Source organism: Clarias gariepinus, chromosome 12, assembly GCF_024256425.1.
Source record: "Clarias gariepinus isolate MV-2021 ecotype Netherlands chromosome 12, CGAR_prim_01v2, whole genome shotgun sequence".
Taxonomy (NCBI): domain Eukaryota; kingdom Metazoa; phylum Chordata; class Actinopteri; order Siluriformes; family Clariidae; genus Clarias; species Clarias gariepinus.
In genome coordinates this window covers 14,909,853-14,930,291 of record NC_071111.1, presented here as the reverse complement: position 1 = coordinate 14,930,291, position 20,439 = coordinate 14,909,853, and the positions used below count along the sequence as shown (strand labels likewise).

Below are 20,439 nucleotides of genomic sequence, written 5' to 3'. Positions count from 1 at the left end.
GTATATATGTTGTGTATATTTAAATAAATATGATATTTATGTATATACATATTTTTTCTTCATATAGGAGAAAATTTCTATTTTTATAGGGGGTTAACATATATATGTAACAATTAAGTGTAATATATAGAAAACAGATTGAAAAAGGGAAGAGATATTCCCTCTGGTGTGTATATAGAATCGAACACACACACCGAGTTCTTATATATCTAGCTCTTATATAACGTCTACACACTGCAGCGATCAAATTCTCTTACCATTGGCAACAGATTTGCTCTCTCCTCTGCCTGTCATCTAGGTGAAGTAGAAAGTGAGTAACAGTGAAAGAGAGAGAGAGAGAAAGAGAGAAAGACAGATATAAATATATAAATATATATATATGTACAATATAGATACATACACAGGGAACCAAAAACAGAGGTTGAGTAAGGTGAATGAGTGATGACTCCTTCATTTCAGGCTGGTTGATTATATGATACATTTACTATATGCATATTTACATATGATATCTATTTTCTACTTTGGACAATAAGAAGTAGGGCTGCATGATAAGCTTATATCAGAAATACATTCTAATATTTGACTATATAAATATAGAGTTAATTTATATAGGACTTTGCAATTATTTTTACTAGATATATGAATGTAAAATGTTAAAACTACACTGTTACTCATATAATTGATTGTTCACAATTAATTGGAAGTAAAATCTAATCTCATTACAATCTGTCTGGGGCAGCTTCATTGACAGATTCATTCACACATACACATTTAGCATGTATACAAAACAAAGAAAGACATAGTTGGATACACATTACTGTCAATAAACCTGGAACTGCTAATCACTGAATCATCATTTCAGTTAATTTTATATGAATGATTCCTTTAGTTTTTGACTAGATGGATGGTTACAGATGGCGGATGACATCGAACTTCAACAAGATACATTTAAAATATTCATAACCACTTGATAGCAATGACAGCTCAAATGTTAGGCAAGCTGATATCCTGACATGTTTTGGCGTAATATGGGAGCAGGTTCAGTCAGTCAGTCAGGCTTACACTTTTCCAAAGAAGCCCTGTTCTTGATCCATGCTACAGTACCTGCTCTACAAATTGTGCTGAGGCATTACTGGCAACTGCATGAACAGGAGGACAAACCAAACTCCTAAAATTAATTGGACTCTAGTGCCCCACTGCAATAAATGTGATGGTTATAAACCAAGACCTATAAGAAAGATGAGAAGGGATGATGTGGATTTTTCTTGAGGATTTTCTAACTGCAAAGAAAGTAGATGGTCGACAACCAATATTGGATCTATGTGTATTAAACATAAAAAGAAGCACAGAAAGTTGATCTATGCAATATTTTTAAATGAATTAACCATAAGGATGCATCCTTTTACACTGATGGCCTTTTTTCAAGAAGTGTTTTCATGAAGTCTTGTTTCAGTCAGAACAGATATCACTACAGTGGTTATACACTCCTGCCATGTGCATGTGCTGGCACAGGACTTAATCTTTCAGAGCAGCTTTTGCTTCATGTCATGAACAGCCACTTACACACATGTACCTGGCAAGTTGATCAATGCCACTTTTGGGAGACTGGAAAGTCTACAATGATACGACAGTGTTACGGAAAATTTACGCATGAGCGAAAATGGACCCCTCAAAAAAACAAAAAAAAAGTATGCGCACTGCAATCCCTTCTATTCCCTGAATGATCGGTATGAAAGGGGGGGATGCTCTAGTGCACATTTTTTCCTCCGGTATATTTGCCCCAATTTGAGCCAGAATGTAAAGGGAGGGGGGTCGGAGGGCTCATTCATATCCCCATAGGGCTATAATATTATGAGGATAAATTTGTCGAAAGCAAAACTCTTCTGTATCTACCCCTATCTCTATACAAAATCTAAGTACAAGTAGAGTGTGTTTGAGGAGTTGTTTGTGCCATCAGATTTAGTTGCCCTTCAATAATTTTACCATTCTTATAGAAACTACTAGACAAATAGTTAAAGCCTTCTCTACCATCAAAGTATCTCTTGCTGCCTTTTCATCTCGTCACACAGGTTTTGGAAACACAACTATTGGTTAACACCCAAATACATCTGTTTTTCCATGAACAGGGCACATGCCTTGTTTATAAACCCTGGACTGCTTTGTGGTATGCAGCTATGGTCCTTATTATCTCATCCTCCCTTTGAAAGTCAGGATAAGGCAGACCTCAGTGTGCGTTCACTATAAACAGCTTTATTGCTGGCACTAAAGGGACGTTTACAGACAGTCTGCCTTCAGAGAAAATTGAGAATATATGAACTGCAGCAAACTGGTTATCACCACAGACCTTTATGAGGAAAGTCCACAAATAAACATTCCCATTAAATTGCCTAAATTTAGCACCGCTCTTTAAGATGAGCGTCTCTGGCAATATGGAGGCCTCAATATCCCATAGACGCCAGATCTAATGTACATATTTTTCTGTACGAGAAATACCTTCTATAGAGTGTAAAGAAATGTGCTTATACAGTAAAAGCGCAATACTGTATATAATAGAAAACATGTTGCAATTTAGGTAACAAGTTACTGTAGGCAGAAGCCCAGCCACCAGAACTGGTGTATTAAAATACACAATTTGGAATTATTGTTATAACCTATTTTTTTTTACTTGTCAGTATGGAAACTTACACAGCTTTCCAATCATTAGCCTTCAGAATTAAATTCAAGCTACAGGTGCAATGTGTAGCTAACCTTAGCCTTGGCTTGGCCATAGCATGCCCACGACATGCTTGTGCTGCCTCACTCTTGTGTTCAACTTTGATATTGCCAAAGATAGAGCATCAAAATAAATATCTTGGCTGAGTTGTTTTATCTGAGAAACATCATCCCTTTACAAATATGTGGCTTCACACAGAAGAGTCAAGGCTAGGGCATGCCTTTTCAGCTTTAGCATACTGGCTGATGCTATCTGCTATACTGGCAGCTGTTCAGGATATGTGTGTGTGTGTGTGTGTGTGTGCGTGTGTGTGAGTGTGTGTTAATGTAGGAGCCAAATGCAACTACAAGGGGTTGTGTTAAAATAGAAGGTAAAAGAATGACCTGCATAACACGTGTGTAGTGAGACAGTGCATAGAGCAGAAGAAAAGGAAAGCAGGCACTCGTGGTGAACATTACTTAAATGAAGCCTTGCAGGAGACTTTAAGAACTGCTTGCAGCCCTTAAAATCACATTCCATATCCACCCCTTTTCCATGCCAGTGAGTCAGAGAGAGAGAAAAGTCACACACACTCACAAAAAGCGACAGTGAAAGGCATCAAATCGCACAGCGAGTGAATCTGCGTGGTGTTTATGTGAACAGTATCAGCTGTGCATCCTTTTTATGATAAAGTAACATTTACCTCCTCAAGGAGCCAAATCTGAAGACAACTAGCAGGAAGAAGTCTTTAAACAAAAACACAGGGTGTTACTACTCAGCTATCACTGCGTAACCAAGCACTTTCTTATCGTTCTTTATCTTGAAATATTGAGGATTATATCAACCGAAGTAATGGTTTTTTTAAGATGTCTAACCAAAATGGTTAGAAAAACACACTGGCTGTTTTTAGCTTGAAGAGACATATTATAATTCCTCTCTTGGGGAATATAGAGTCTGGAGTCTAAAAAAATGTTTTTGAATTGATGCTGCAGTTATGTAGCAGGTTACCTTGGTAGCAGGAGAGCTTTTGTTTTCCCAAAGGTTGCGCTTGCCAGTAACATCGCCGGGTTTCAGGTCCTGAAGAAGGGAGAGACGGAGTAATGTCGCAACATGTTTGAACGAACAGAATCGCACCTAGCAATCGATTGCGAGAAAAGTGATGCACACATACTAAGAGAAATAGAAGAGGGCCACAGAGGCATTACTCCTACCTTTTCCTCAGCACAGACAAAGGAGAAGAGGGGACAGAAGAGAATAGCCCAGAAGAAAGCAAGGTTGAGGAAGTGATCTAGGCAACAGGGGGAAACTTAAGCAGACAGAGGACAAACAGAGAAAACATTCAGTATATCTGTCATCATGGGCAATTTCATGCGCCTTTCACTTGCCTGCGTTTCGTTTTTATTTTCAACTAAAGGCTTTTCTAGCCTTTCAGAGGAAGCTGTTGCGCAACAACAAGCAAACTTTTTCTTTTTTTACCCCGCCCCTCTTCATTTTGCCAAATCTTACTAAATGAACAGCTCTTCTCTCTGAATTATTAGCTTTCACCAACCAGAGATGGTAAAAAGAAGCATATACTCCCGGGGCGACATGTAAAACCATCCACTGACTCTTCTGACTGCCTCACACGCCGGAGTAGCAAACATGAAAGAAAAGCGAAAATGCCCAATGGCACTGGTATGAAACAAAGAAAATGTTTCAGTTCTACAATTAAATTGCCTAAGCCGTGTTTGAAAGACGTTCTACAATCTTTGATATATAAACACATTTGTGTTCATAATATATATAATATTTAAATTCTGCATTAATGCACTAGGTTTTAAACCAATTACTCTATTCCACTTAAGCCAATGTTTTATCCTCAGTATGCCCTAATCTTTGTATCTTATGTTGCTTAGCAACCTAAGCTCAGTGCTAAGAGACTGCTTCTTTGAAGAATTAATTTTTGGAAATATTACAAAAAATTTACTATGAAATAAATTATATTATTATTCTTTTTTAACACACACACACACACACACACACACACACATGGCACTGCTTTCACAGAGACTCTATACAGATTTTCATTATTAAGCTCAAAAGCACTCTCCATGTTAAGCAGTTCTTAGTGCATATCTGCTGGAATTACATAACATGAGATTTAAAGAGGCGGTTAGTGATTTTTAAAACCCTTTACTGTCTGTGAGCTGAACTCTAATTGTAAAGAGAGTAACTTCTTTCTAGGCCAAATAGATCTACCTCAGTTGAAACTAAATAGGTCTTGTGATTTGTCTTTAAATCTGCATCAGTCTTTTTTGTTGGGGGTCAGGGCTTACATCAGGGATGAAAAATGTTCAATTTCACTGAAATATTCCTAATCACAGTTTTCCAATAGCATCTTAAAAGTGATAGAATTATATTAGTTTGGGAACATTGAACGTTAACCTCGGCAGACTAGAGAGGTGAAGACAGATTTATGGTAACACTGAAGATGAATTGCATAACATACATACAGCATGAGTGACTGCCACATGATGGCATACTGGAATGTAACGAATGGTATAAAGGGCAGCTATAGGAAACCTTTTAAACCCCTGCATTCTACACATCAGTCAAAACAGAGAACTACCCATGTCCACTAGGTGGTGCCAACTGGACAGCTTATTACAAAAGGCATGTGTGGTCATGTCCATATCCAGCAAACAATACACAAAGGTGTGCAAAGTGATTGTGATGGTCAGCACTTGTAGCCTACCACAGGTCTTCCTCCTGGAGTTTTGCTCGCCTCTGGTGTTTTGTTCAGCCAATCGTTGATGCGGCCTGCGACACCCACCTTTATTCCAGCTGCATCCTATAACCAGAAGTGAAAAATCCTTGAGAGTCAAAGGTCAGAGTGCCAGGGTGGACAGAAAGACAGGAAAGAGAGACGTCCTGGCCATAGATGTTCAGTGACTGAATGTTACTGACCTTGTTGCTGGAGGGTGAGCTGATGGTGGAGCTGAAAACGTTTCCCTTTTCCCACATGCTCTTAATGTTCCGCACGCCATCAGAAACCACGGGCAGGTCGACTGCAGCCACACGTGGTGACCTCACCTCTTTATTACTCTAAAAAAAAAGAAGGTAAAGTTAAAGACAGATGGTCTGACAGGATAAAGCCCGGAGAGCATGTATATGTCGAAATGACTGATGGAGGAGTGTGAAATGCTGCATTTGTATCATACTGGCAGAAATTTAGCAAAAGCTTGGCTGACCTCCACAGGGTGACACTATTTCTGACTCCTTATATACACACGGAAATACACAGATCATGGCAGTGCCTAATGTCATAGAGACTGATATAGTTCCATAAATATACATACTGCATCAGATTCGTAGATAGCTGACAAAGTATGCACTTTTGATTATACCACTCCTGTGACACTTACTTCCTGGACCTTTATAGACTTTCATTTTTATTATTTCTGGGATGCTAGTGTTTTATCAATTTAGCAAGTATCTTATTAATCACAGTATAATAATTTGAAATCCAATAAAAGGTACACTACAGAAACCATCTGAAACCATTAAATGTATACCTCACCTCAGTACACACACATACTCACTCATTGTCTACATTGGTTTATCTCGTAGTCATAGGTGACTGAAGCCAACCCCAGGAGACAAGGCAAGGTATATACACACATATACACACTTACACACACCCACTACAGGCAACTTGGGCATGCCAATTAGCCTAATCAGCATGGCTTTGGATTGTGAGGTACAGGAGTACCCGGAGAAACTCACCAAGCACAGAGAAAGCATGCAAACTCCATGCACACAGAGGTGGGAATCGAACATGCCCGGGAATTAAACCCAGACCATGTAGGTACAAGGCGACAGGGCCAACCACTAAGCCACTGTGCTGCCTAAATGTATACCTAAAATATTATAATCCATAACAGACTGGGACTTTCTTATATACTTATATATTCAGTACACTTAAAGTAAGAGCGATTCTCCCCCACTCACTGCAATTGTATCATCATCTTGGCTTAATAGAGCTTCTTTAAAAAAAAAAAAAAGAAGAAGAAAAAGCAGAAAAACTGATCTAGCAAGCTAACGAGTAAGCAAATAAACACGAAAGTTGTTCCCTCATTGTCTCTGGTAAGGAATAAAAAATAACACAGTGCTCTTATATATAATTTACAATTTTTTAAAAACTAAATAGTGGGAAATTTTGTGCAAAAGATACATTTTTTTAAATAGATCCAAAATAAGTAGTCAGACATTTGTCATGCTCACTGCAGATGTGTTTTGAATAAAGAGTGCATGACTTCAGAAATGTCAAAAATGTACAAAGACATAAAACTTTTAGAACCCTGTTAGAACAGAAGAATGAGATGTCAGGAAGAAAATTACAACTGAGAGAGGATATAAAAGATTTCCAGAGGGTACGCAAAAAAAAGCGGAGGCAGTAATGATAAAGGCACACACATGGCAAACAATTTATTTGAGAATATTTATATATTTAACACATATTAAATGCAAATATATAATCTTATAAAGATTATCACTGTACTAAATTAGGTCTGTAAGATTCCGACTGTGATATTTATGTTAAAGTGTGCTTCCACGATAGCATGTGATGTAATTATGACTTGTGACTCGTAGCATACACGCTTTATGATTTTGGTCCAAATCAAAATGTCTGCATTAAATGTGCTTTTTTGTTGTTGTGAGAAGTGCGTGTGTGTGTGGGGCTCACCTGCACAGCCGTGGTGTACTGCTCCAATCTGTTATCAATCTTTGACACCACGGGAGAGTGAGATGCCTTCGCAGCACTGCCACACACAACACAAACACACACACCAGAGAAGATATACCACTGATGCATGACCTTGATTAAACTAGCTGTTAATAGTGCTGTAAATGAATGTACACAATTTGTGGGTATTTAGAATTGTATTTAGATCATCTTATAATTGGGTATATCTGTATGATTTCAACTTGCACTCATGTGTAAGAAGGACAAGTTCTGGTACTGAGTATTAGTTCTTTAAAAAAAAAAAAAAAATCTGTTTAGATACCTTTTCTGCGCTGACCTGTTGAGGAATTCTGCCCTTTCACCAATCTGGGAAGAGAGATCAGATAATGAATGGAAAGTGCACTGTGTTGGTCATGTGGAAACACATGTACACACACACACACACACACATGCACACACTCAAGCTCACACCGACTCCATTTTGGACATAGTTATGCTGAGAGGCAGAGAGAGTCTAGTCTGTTCTTTTTTAGCCTGTCAGCGGGCCAGGAAAAGCAGGACCCGATTTCAGCCCAGAATCTCTGTGGGAACTACAGCATGTTTATGATATACTCTATGACAACAGGGCTAAGAGGGGGTACGTGTTCTTACAAAGCAAGCAACACACACGCACACACTTATATATATATATATATATATATATATATATATATATACAGATACAGTATATACACACACACACACACATAAATATTTTCCCTCTGCCCCAGCTGTCGCAGCCCTTACACTACCATTGAAGCAAGCGAATGTGGGAGTTCCTAAAATACTCCCTTCAGGAAATTCCCCATTCTCTGGCATGTTTGCAACAGCTCTGTTCAAATGTAGTTACAGTAATCCTATTAGGCTAATGGCCTTCCTGCATTCTCTTAGTACTGACACACTGATGGAAGCACCAACACTTTATCTCCTTCTGTCCTCTACAAATAGTAATCCGAAAAACAGAAGGAAAGAAGAACATTTCACCTGTACTCAAAGCGCAAAACGTGCAAATCTTCCAGCGAGATTATACTTAAAATTAGATATGTATGGTGGCCTGGGAAACATTTCACATCCTCAAATTTAAACATTTTCTAGTAAACAAAAGTTCTGCAAGGTGTTTTATTATTCTGAGATGAAATATCTCTCTTTTTTAGTTATCACAAGTATCAGAGATTCTTAAATCTTTTCTAAAAACTAAAATGGGTGAAAATTCCAGTTAAGAATTTTACTCTGACAGAAGCACAGCAGCATCAGAGACATTAGATATTATCTTATTAGAAAATAAATTCATAATGCATATGTACATTTCGCATATGACATATGACAGTATCCCATTTACCAATGTATTTAAAGCCTAATGTTTTGGCAGAATAGAAAATAATTTTAATAAAATACTTTCATGTTGTGTTGGTGATATATATATATATATATATATATATATATATATATATATATATATATATATAGCTGTTACAGTATGTTATAATCAGACAAAACCAATTTTAATCTAAAACAGATGTTTCTGTCTGTTTTCCTGAAATCACCCACAATGACATCCAATGGGTTTTCCCCAGACCAGCACACACACACATACACACACACGCACACACACACACACACACACACACACATATGAAATAAAGTTAAAAACATTTGAATGCACAAAAACAGCAATATAACAGGTAGTCAAATCTCACACCTAAAGGTCATACAGCATGCACTACATACAGTGAACATGATGACAAAGTAAAGCTGTGAAACAGAGAGGGGTTACTGTTAGTTTCCTTAAAATCTGTTAGTTATTTCAGACCAAACATCACACTAAACTAAGAATATGGACATTGATACTTGGTTGATTGATCTGTTAAATATGCCATACTGCATCTAATGAAATAGTGACTCCTTAACAAAACTTCCTAAGGAAGTTACAGTACATTTAACTAAAGTGCCATATGTCTTGAATAGGCAGATATTCTTACACTGTAATACTGGATTTTCAGGAATATGTCTTAGAATTTAGTGTTATAAAGTATATAACATAATATCTAAATAATATTTTAAAAAAGTATCTAAAATAATATCTACATAATAAAATTCAAAACAAATAATTGTATAATAATATGCATAAAAATAACTGAAATAAGCCCACACTAAACAGGCATCAGCTGTCATAAGGGCCGCCTCATTAAACCTGATGTCATTTGACATAACACCTTATTTAAGTCACATACTATATATTTGAGATGATATAAGGCTGTGTCAAGGCATTTAGCATCCTGGCTCATATCAGAACAGTTTGACAGCTGATTTTGTACCTTAGTGTACTTCTGCCATGTCAAAGCCACATCCCGCTGATAAAATGACATGGCTGCCAAGAGTTTTCTACAGGATGAATACTTATGACAATTCCATGTCACTATAATGAGAGTGTTATGTAACATTTTCTGACTATAAAATAGTATGGATTTGGTTGTAATGTTTAAAATGTAACATCAGCATTATGTGACTTACATTCTGTTATTTCAGAGGTTCTACCAGGTGTCATGATGTTCTAATGCCCACCACATGTTGCACAATCTTATGTCAATGTAAATCAAACGCATTTGACTCATTAAACTGCTGTTTGCATTAACAAATACAGCATATGCCCATTGGCAAAAACATTCGTGGATTTTATGTGGGTTAATTTCACTTCGTATACACTCACTATCCGCTATCTCCGATCCAGTCCGGCTATTCTCCTCTGATCTCTCAAATCAACTAGGATCTGGGGAGTTTGGAGAGCCTTGGGCTCTCAGACGGCTGGGTCCAGTGCATGATGGGGTGTGATGTGCTGGGTGTTCTGGTGGCTTCCTTTCAGCCAGTATTAACTTTGTGATTTGTGCTGTATTGGCTTTTCTATGGGACTGGACTGGACGCCTTTAGTCCCTTTGGGCATGGGTGAGCCATGGGTGCCAGTTTGCTGGTATGTAATTCATAATAAATGTCATTAATTTCACCTGGTGGCTGTGTTAATGTTATGGGAGATTAGTATATATACACACACGCAGTCTTTGCCCAGGCTATATTTGAGCAAATGCTTCCATCAGTAATGGACAGAGACAAACATTCACAAACACATTTTTCACAGAAACTATTTTCGTTTCATGCCGATAACCCGTCTTTCTTCTCATTAAATGATAGAGACAGCAGAGTGTGCATCGATAGAGCTTGCATGTTCCTGTGACTCAGTCAGTACACTGACATATAAAAAAAGTGAAAAATGAAAAAAGAAGAGATAGAGTGAATGAGTAGGCGCTTACCTTCAGAGAGGATCCTCGGGGGCTCACACACTTAAAGGGCTTGCTAGCTTCTCCATCTACCTCTTCCCCGACCTTCTGCCTCCGTTCAGCCGCCTCCGCTCTCCTCCTCTCTATCTCTTCCTTCATCCTCCTTTTTTCCTCCTGCACAAGAAAAAAACAAACTCTCTATTCCATTACATCACACACAAACACACACACATCCTCCCCAGAAAGCAGCATACTAATGAAGCAGTGAATTCCATCTCAGCTGGGGAATCATAAAGCTGCTTGTTCTCAGCCTGCGGCGGCTCTTGGCTCGGCTCTTAGCCGTCAGACATGGGGCCTTGTGGTATCTAATTAGTCCTTTATTTACAGTACTCCACCTTTTAATTGGGAACAAGGATCTTGTTAGTACCACAATGCAGGAAACAGACGAGCTGACCGGCACGTGCAGTCTGGCAACGGGTAAGGCCTGCTCAAAGCTGAAAACCTGCATGAGGCTGTTGGGACATTTACATAATGTAATTGAGAAATATGACTGAGCTGTTGCATACGGAGCAAAGGTTTAAATGGTGGTGTGCTCTAATCTGTAATGCAAATGATGAAAGCACTTTTTTAAAATTCAGCCTCTGGGTTGAAATAGCATTATCAGTATGAACGTTATATCAATAAAAAAAAATAAGAGTTATGGCTCTGTCATGGTATGCAGGGTTGTACGGGCTTGTCAGAGATACACAAGAGATTCACAAAGAAAAGTCCTAATATGGAAATATGTGTAGTGTAACTATTTAGGAAATAAATAAATAGATAAATAAATAGATAAATAACAAAGTCCTAATGAGACAGTTGAGCTGATGCAAGAATGTGAAGAATGTGTCCCTTTTTTATAGAGGTTCAATTCTCAGGCTAAAACTTGATCTAGAGCCAGAAAAGTGTGCCAAAACAAATTTCTAACACTCTAGAAAAATGTTCCTTAAAAAAAAAAAAAAAAACTATGAAATACAGGCACAAATTTAGCTTAAGTAAACACTTTCCACGCAGATGGAGGTATGAAATGTGCAACACTAATTTAACGCACCTCCTCTCTCGCCTTCTTCTCAGCCTCCTCTTGCTTTTTCAGTCGCTCTTCTTCCTCCAGCACCTTCCTCCTTTCCTCTCTCTTCCTCTTCAGCTCCTCCAGCTCAGCTTCTGCCTCCTGCTGCTTCTGTTTCATCCTCTCAAACTCCTCGTTCTCCGTCTCGTCTCTTCTCCTCTTCAGCTCCTCCAGTTTCCTTTCTGCCTCCAGGCGTGTTTGTTCTCCGTCGTCCCCTTCCTCTGCTGCCGGGCCCTCAGAAGAGTGAGCGCTGCCACGGCTGGTACACGCACACACATACACGCATGAGCAAGAACATGTAAGTGCTTTTTACATCCCTATGAGTATGTATGCAACTATGTGTTATAACTTAGAGGTAGGAATACAGTCCTATAGGTGGTCAGGTGCACACACACCCTCGGACATGAGAGCACTCCTGACTAAGGTGACAGACAGTCTTGAATTACAAGCCTGGTGTTGAATGAACCTGTATTGATTTCGCCCTTATTTCTTAAACGATCATGGCGCACTATTTTAAAACAATCATTAATAACTCTTTTTCAGCTAACATATTCATTCTATTCTGACTCAGCTCATACGCTATGTAATGTAAAATTATCAAATTAATTTCACAGTACATTTACATTAGTTATACTTCAGTTACTAAATAATTCAGAGTCCTTACTCATTGTTATTAATAAGTTATACTTTCCAGTTATTTATTTTTATGTGCAATTTTCCCACCTCCAATTTTCGGTTCCTGCAATTTCTCACCCACCAGCCAGTGCTATCATATAACACCTACTAACCAGGGAGGGTGAAGCCTGACATATGTTTTATCAAAGAAACGTGAAGCCAGCTTGCTTCCCAGCTCATGCTGCATAACGGAACATTATTACGCAGAGATTGTCCAGACGACACAGCATGTGCTTTTTTGTTAAGCCATTTAAGAGCCCAGTTCGTCATTTAAATTTTATTTAAGAATTACTTATAAATATGCTTTATGATAAATATCTGACTAATAATCTGGGCATGTTAAAAGACTAATCCAAAGCATTCGGTTTATATATAATAAATTAAAGGAGTCTCACATTTGCATCCTTTAAATAAGCAGTCATGTTTTTAAAATCTGATAGTCAGGTTATTGGGCAAAAAGATTCATCATTCCATGATAAAACTGTCATAATTTCCTTATTGGGGCAATTTTTGGGTTGAACACATTAAGCATCGTCAGTTAAATTTCTGTTAATTTACATTTAATTCATATGTAGACTTTCGAAATGGGTATTCCTATGGATTTGGTAAAAGTAGTCCAAGAAACAGAACAAAACAAAATGTACTGTGAGATAATATATATAATGTGGGTAGATGAGTGTATCATCATTTATTTTTATATGCATTCATCTGTTCATCTTCAGTAACTGAGTACTTCTGGTCAAGATGTTGAGTCCATCTTTGGACCACAGGATATAAGGTAATGCGTCACAAGGCACCATACACACACATTCACACATCAGAACCAAACCATGTACTGTACAGACACGTTTTTGAAAGGAGTAAAAAAAAACAGACAACCTGTGGAAATCACACACATGCACTGGTGGAACATACGAAACTCCGCACTGAGACTAATCCAAGATCAGGATCAAACTGGATTGTAGGCATTTATGTAAAGTTTTATTCTCACAAAAGGAAAATGTATTACTATGGTGAAGGTATCACTTTTTTATATTTGCAAACTGCTTTGTTTGATTGTCTTCCATAATGAATTAAAGACACTTTAATGAGAATGATGACCACAGCCAGAAACTAATGAAGCTATACTGTATGATCTGACCCACCTCTGGGTTCTTTCCACCTTTTTGTGTTTGCCGTCCTCGTACAATCCTCCATTCTGCTGCTTGCTTTTCAATCCTGGCTCCTCATCCTCCATCTGCTGACGAAAAGATACGATTCAGAACATGGAACAAACTTACACTCGGTGCTGTGAAGCTGCTTAGGGTCACTCAGGAAGAAAAGTGTGAGACAGTGGCCAGGTGAAATGAAAACACACACACTCCTGTCATGCAACAAGCTGCTATCAGTCTGTGAAAACAATTCACTCGTGATGAAACATGATGGACAACTGGTTGCTGTGGACACACTGTGGGGTCACACCGATGTGTGGATAATTTTCAGGTTTTGGGGCAAAGTTTCCCACCAATAACACTGCATTAATCTTTAAAAAATGGTTTCTGCCTTTAGGTAGTTTTGGATAGAAATGTGATTAATAATTAATTAGGGCTGCAAGCTCAAGTTCAAGGTTCACAGGTTTTTAAAAATTCAAATATTAAAACATCAACTGGTACTGTATTTCTTGTGTTACTTGTTTTTTTTTTAATTGTAGGCTAAAAATAAAATGAATAAAAACATGCTGCTACTAAAAAAGTAATAACAGGAACATCTAATTTCTTGAAAGTTACACAAAATTAAAATCTTATAAAAACTACATGCCAATTTAAAAAAAGTAGGAAGAGTACAGTTAAGGGTGTGACATTATAGTTATATAATCAACTTTGGGTTGCTAGCAGTAATTCCAGTCTCATCACACCACTGATTATTTTCCTACCTTAACTGTTTCAAATGTCACATAGTAACTTAATCTAAACCAAGATGTTATACAGTTGAAGGTAAAATGCAATTAAACAATTACTTCAACTACACAGGATATTTTACTATACAGAACTACACAGAAGCTTAGCAAACTAAATGTCTTGTACTTGGTTTAATTTGTGAAGCATATTTATAATTCACTGGATGAAAAAGCCTGATTTATGTTGATTGAAACCATTTTTCCATAAATTACCTAATTATTATGAACAATAATCCTGATTTTGATATTAAAGGCACTAATCTATTTTTGTGCAGCATTGCGTACTATTTACATCACTGCAATTACATTCCACATCTTTAATTACTTTTTGACGAATCGAAAACAAAAACAATTTACACTAAGCCCCAAAAGCTCTGATTATCCATCGTCTACAAGAATCTAGCCTCTTACCAAGGCAAAATCATTATTTTTTTTTTTTTTTACAAACTGTCTGCCTTTCATCAGCTGCCTTCTGTGTAAGCACCTCTAACTCATTCTCATCTCCTTCCGCTACATCCTCATGAACTTCTGCCACATCCTCCTCCACTTCCTGCTTTGAATTCCATGTAGAATGAGCTAGGTCTTCATTTAAAGGACTGCATTTTTTTCTTGGACACACAGAATCCTGACCAATACCGGCCTATAAAAGGAATGAGGAGCCACATGGTTCAAGCTGCACTGTGTCCAATAAGTGAAAGCGAAAGGAAATCAATAATGGCAGTCATACCTCGTCTTCAATTTTTGCTTTTTTCTCAGTGGATTCCTGAAAGTGAACAACGTTCATCAAAACCGACCCTGATTGAATTACTGGCAGCTACAACCTGCATGAAATCATGCAGAACAATTGGGTGATTTACACAAACACACCTGCTCTCTCAAATAAGACCTGGGTGACTTCTCTTCCACCACCTCCATCTGTGGAATGACCTCCTTCTTCACCTCCTCTTTCACCTCCTCCTCCTTGCTGTTGAGTGCTGCCTCCTCCTCCTCCTGGTTGCTAAATGCTCGGTAAGAGGTGGTAGAGGAACTCTCAACACTGTAGGTGCTGTAGGATGGAGCATCGATGGAATCCTGCTGTTTCTGCCTGTCCATTGCCTCCTTCATCCTCCTCTGCCTGCGCTCTTCCCGCTTGGCCAGGCGCTCAAGCAGAGCCTGCTCTTCATCATCTCCCTCATTGGCCTGGCCCGAGCTCAGCTCCGAGCTTGACACAGTCTCTGCTACTGTGACACTGAGATAGAGAAAAAGAGATAAAGGGAATAGAAGTGGAATATTATGATATAATTTTATATATATATATATAATAATAAAAAATATATATTTTTACACTGATAGTTAAAACATTTACATAATATAGTGTAGTTACATATTTAATCATATGGAAACTTTAAAGTAAGTAAGGAAAATTAAGTTTAGATTATCACATATGCCAAAAAAGTCACTGCTTTTATCTAAATAAGCAAATACTTAAGTACTGCAATGATTAGTATGTCTTAGCTGGCAAACAGTTCTTTTAACCCTAAGTGATACAGAGAGGAGATTCTCATTGATTAAACAATCATGACAGAAGATGTATCCTGTATTTGTGTACAGTAATAGATATTATTGTATTTCAAAAGGGTTGTGCTATTGGACAGCATGATGCGAAGAAAATAACTAGGGAGATTGCTGAAATTATTGGAATTACACATTTAATAATGTGTAATTCTTTACACTTTATTAAAAGAATTGACAGTAGAAATCATAACTATACTTAATAGTGAAAGTAAGAGTATTTTCACACACACTGACAATGTCATGGGAACTCTCAAAATTAGCAATAAACAGCAGTGCAGACACAAGGAAACTATTTGGGAGATAAGCTAAGCTAAACTTTGGAGTAATGGAAAATAGGTTATGTGGTCTGATGAGTTCAAATTTACCCTATCTATATCAGGGTGATGGGCATTTCAGGGTAAGAAGGGAAGCGCATGAAGCGATGCACCCATTATGCTTAGTGGACACTATAAGCTTTTGGTGACAGTGTTATGATCTGGGCTGCTTCAGATGGTCAGGTCTAGACTGAGCAACGTTATGTGGCAATAAATAAAATCAGCTGATGACCTGAATGTACTGAATGACCAGTTTATCACATCTATGGAATTTTTTTTATTTCCTGATTGGCATGGGCATATCCCATAACAACAAGGTCAAGATTTATCATGCTCAAATAGTGAAACAGTGGTCCTAAAGCAATCCAACTGAATGTTAATGTTTTTGCCCAAGCAGTGTTTATTACAAAAGCTATAAATAGGTGTTTCCATATAAGCCTTTCCTTTTCCTTTCTCATAGGCTAAAAAAACCCACAAACCACAGATTATGTTAAGAAGAAATTAGAAAGTATAAAGTCTTACGTCCTAAAAACAGTGTGGGAAAATCTATATACAAACTTATATATATTTATGTGACTTTGGTCAAGCTAGTGACTTAAAGGTCATTCTCCAACTGCTATACAGGCAGTTATACTAGCAAATACCCATAATTGAGAACAATCTTATTAAAAAACTAAATTAACATGTAAATGTGTTTTAGACAGACCTTGACAATTACGAAATAATAACCATAATTTGCTCCGAACATCATTTGTTCCAAAGGTGTGTTTGCATATCAAAACACTCATATATCAAAGCAAATTTCCTCCATAAGAAATAGTGGGAACTCATGCAGGAATGATTGTGAATGATTTATTCCACAACCCAAAAATATTCATATAAAAATAATGAATACCAAAAAAAAAAGTACCTTTGAAAAGAATCCAGACAGAGAAGTGTTTTCGTTAGTGTACGCGCACGCATGTGTGTGAAGCTGAAGCAAGACGAGAAGAGGAAGGGGGCTACTGTGACTCCTCCCTCCATCCCTCCTTTGGTCTCCCTCCTTTCGTGTTTAAAAGTTACACTAACAGTATCACTGATCTCTGACAGAGAAAGACTCTGAATGCCTCTCTAATAACACTTGCAGCTTTTGCTTTATGTGCACACGTCTCTCCCTCTTTCTCTCACACACACACCATGTCTTTTTCCCTCTGTAAAGTGCCCGCTGATGATGATTTGCATCAGGTTTGCTCTTTCCCTGCACTGCGATGCGAAGGACAGGCCATCAGTGCTACTGTAGGTTAATGTAGTCTGAGTTCACCATTTGGCAAAGCTTTCCACTAGCATCAGCGCAATTGACAACAAAGAAACACACACACACACACACACACACACACACACCACACACCGAGGACGCTCACAGGCTGCTGTGATATTTTCTTGTGTACAAAAGTATGCATGGTGTACAATACTGCAGTGTTGGCGCACGTCAGCACGGCCCACTGCTTCCACCTCACAGAGCCCATACAGGAAGTTACACACAGAATGAAAGAGCCCAAGAAAGGATTTCTAAAGAGATGCTGCTGTTGTTTGTGTTCTCTCTTTATGAAGTTTGGAGTTTCATGCATGCATTATTAAGATGAAGCAGTAAAAGCTGCAGGTGCTCCAGAATCTACCTGTTACCTACAGTAGATCAATGCCGACACACACACACGCACACTCACGCACACACACACGCGCACGCACATACACCTCAGTTACCATACTGTCAGAAAATCCATAAAAGCAAGAAAGCAGGGGGCAGTAGTGCCTACTTCATTCCCCTGACTCTCCTGCTGAGTTTCTATGAGTCAAAATTCATGGCGGCTATTCTCTCAATCTGTTGCATGCATCCTAATCCAAATCCTAATCTCAATCTCAGGCAAACTTTCTCCAGAGACCCATCAGTAGCTGCAGTTACTGGACAATGTTTCTTTTATCTAACTAAAATCACTACATTAGACTAGATTGGAGATTTTTAACTTATCTGTTTACATGGACTCTGATCTGATAAGATATGCGTAAACAAGTGGAAAGGGGGTGCGCCCACTCTGAAGCGTTTAATCTTCCAAAAATAAACCAGAAGGAGAGGAAATTTATTTCCAGATTGAGACAGTTCCATCCAGTTGGGATTCTTTGTACCATCTTGGACCGAAATTGGATTGATAATAAAAAATTAGGGTCATTTTAGAGAACGTTTATGTGCATACATAATTATGCTACATTATGAGTTTTAGTGCTACTGTTATTTATTGTTTATTGTTTGTTTGTTTTTATTTATTTATTTTGATCAAATCTGGATTTCAGCACTGCCTAGGTGGGATTATTATTTTATTTTTTTACTATTTTTTTGGATTTTTCATCCCGATTTTTCTCCCTAATTTAGTAGTGTCCAATTCCTCCCAGTCACTAGGGGCTCCCACATTAAGCTTCTACCACCATTTAATCGGGAGGGCCGCAGACTATCACGTGATTCCTCCAACCCTTGTGATGTCACCAACCATCTTTACGAACTGCTGACTCACACACCGTTGGGGGCGGAGTAACACATTCGGAGGGCTCACTGACGCCCCTGAATGGTTTGTAGAGCCGTATTAATGTGGGAGCACGAGTACCTCTCATCCCTCCCCTCTGAGAGAGCTCGGCCAATCAGCTCTCTCTAGAACTCTGGCTGTGAGAGGTTACAGCATCACCCGGGGGTTTGAACCAGCGATTTCCGGATGATAGGGCAAGAAGGGGAGCACAAGAGAAACTTTATAGCTCATCAAAAAACACTAAATGTCTTATCACATCCCCTAATGTTATATACATGGGGCAAATGTGCACAGAAAACCCTCAAATTTTGATCGGGCTGAATCCAGTCAGACTGTTCTGATTGTGGTGGTTAGTTTTGTAATCAAGTTTCAGCCTAGTGTCTGACTCATTTTTTCTTCACACCCTAAATATGGAGTCCTGTGCAGTATGGCCAAGATGGGAATCTGCCAAGTGTGGTGCATCTGAGTAGGTTGAGGCTTCAGTATAAATATATGTGAGATGTGTTTGTGTAAGCAGTGTCTTCTGAGTAGTGTGTGTGTGTGTGTGTGTGTGTGTGTGTGTGTGTGTGTGTGTGTGTGTATGTATAAAACACCTGTGGCTGTTCAGCCCCGCGCTCTCGGCTGGGTTAGCTACCTCCTCAGCATCCTTGCCTCGTATACGCTCTTGGCGTGCTCTTCGCCGACGCTCACGAGCTGCCTCTTCCTCATCCTCCTCATTCCTGCGGTAAGCCATCCTGGAGACACACAGACACCATTGAGTGTGTTTTTTTACAGTCATTACCGTTATATTATAGTCATTGTGTGTGCATGTGTGAGAATCTTTTGCATTTACTTTATTTATGGCCATTTTTTGTATTTACTCTCCCTTGTACTTACCTTATGTAACAACCCACCCGTAGAGCATGGTATACCTACTAATGTTCATTGCTTTCTTTTACAGGGTTTATTTCTTTATTTTAGATTTTATTTTGCACACTGATGCTTTTAGAGTACTGTTTAAACCCTAATGTCTTTGAGCTTCAGAACGCAGCATAATGTTCTACATCTGTTTCAGCCAGGAAATCTTCTGTAATTGAAGACAGCATTCTGTTAACGCCCAAGGAAGACCAACGGGAGAGTGACATCATTAAACAGCTAGGCTCTATAGACATCCCTTGTCCTCTGTCGCTTTACTTGCTGTCTGAGTTCTTTGCCATGTATACCATGCCTATCTGCATTGCACAAAGATAATGAAGTCCAGACTTGGATTGTATCCTGAGGCCAAGTTCCTACTCCTATGAACACAATGACACATCTTTGCCAGACTGAAGCTCTGTGAAACAGCGCTGCATTTCTCAGTAGCTAAAACATGATGTCTGAAAGAAAAAAAACACACTCAAGGCCTGCTTGCACTTTTCGTCTATTGTGCACAAAGTGATTACAACGTACTACACACATGGAACACATCTAATGGATGAAATATTGCTTAAACCAACTTTTTTTCCCCCTTATCGCCATCTATGGACAACCATTTTGAATGTCCTGCCAGGTACTGAAGACCAAAAAAAAAAAAAAAAAAAACAGTTTACACACAAACT

At 38.4% G+C, this 20,439-nt stretch overlaps 2 protein-coding genes across 8 annotated transcripts in view; both read right to left on the bottom strand.

Moving 5' to 3' along the window:
* The window catches only part of tnnt2e (troponin T2e, cardiac), a 296,670-nt gene that overhangs the window by 13,230 nt on the left and 263,001 nt on the right, over nt 1–20,439 (bottom strand). The window lies entirely within an intron of this gene.
* The window catches only part of cald1a (caldesmon 1a), a 70,388-nt gene that overhangs the window by 2,946 nt on the left and 47,003 nt on the right, over nt 1–20,439 (bottom strand). For 2 of the 7 annotated variants that reach the window (XM_053508562.1, XM_053508561.1), the window contains exons 3-15: nt 19,456–19,596; nt 15,310–15,670; nt 15,170–15,205; nt 14,927–15,082; nt 13,652–13,743; nt 11,817–12,090; nt 10,760–10,900; nt 7,741–7,784; nt 7,419–7,494; nt 5,639–5,776; nt 5,427–5,522; nt 3,701–3,769; nt 258–294 (exon numbers count right to left, since the gene is read on the bottom strand). In XM_053508562.1, the coding sequence (XP_053364537.1) occupies nt 258–294; nt 3,701–3,769; nt 5,427–5,522; nt 5,639–5,776; nt 7,419–7,494; nt 7,741–7,784; nt 10,760–10,900; nt 11,817–12,090; nt 13,652–13,743; nt 14,927–15,082; nt 15,170–15,205; nt 15,310–15,670; nt 19,456–19,596 (1,661 nt within the window). Of the gene's footprint in view, nt 1–257; nt 295–3,395; nt 3,439–3,700; nt 3,770–5,426; nt 5,523–5,638; nt 5,777–7,418; nt 7,495–7,740; nt 7,785–10,759; nt 10,901–11,816; nt 12,091–13,651; nt 13,747–14,926; nt 15,083–15,169; nt 15,206–15,309; nt 15,671–19,455; nt 19,597–20,439 lie in introns of all 7 variants that reach the window. The other 5 variants (XR_008361458.1, XM_053508563.1, XM_053508564.1 and 2 more) reach the window with 5 other exon arrangements.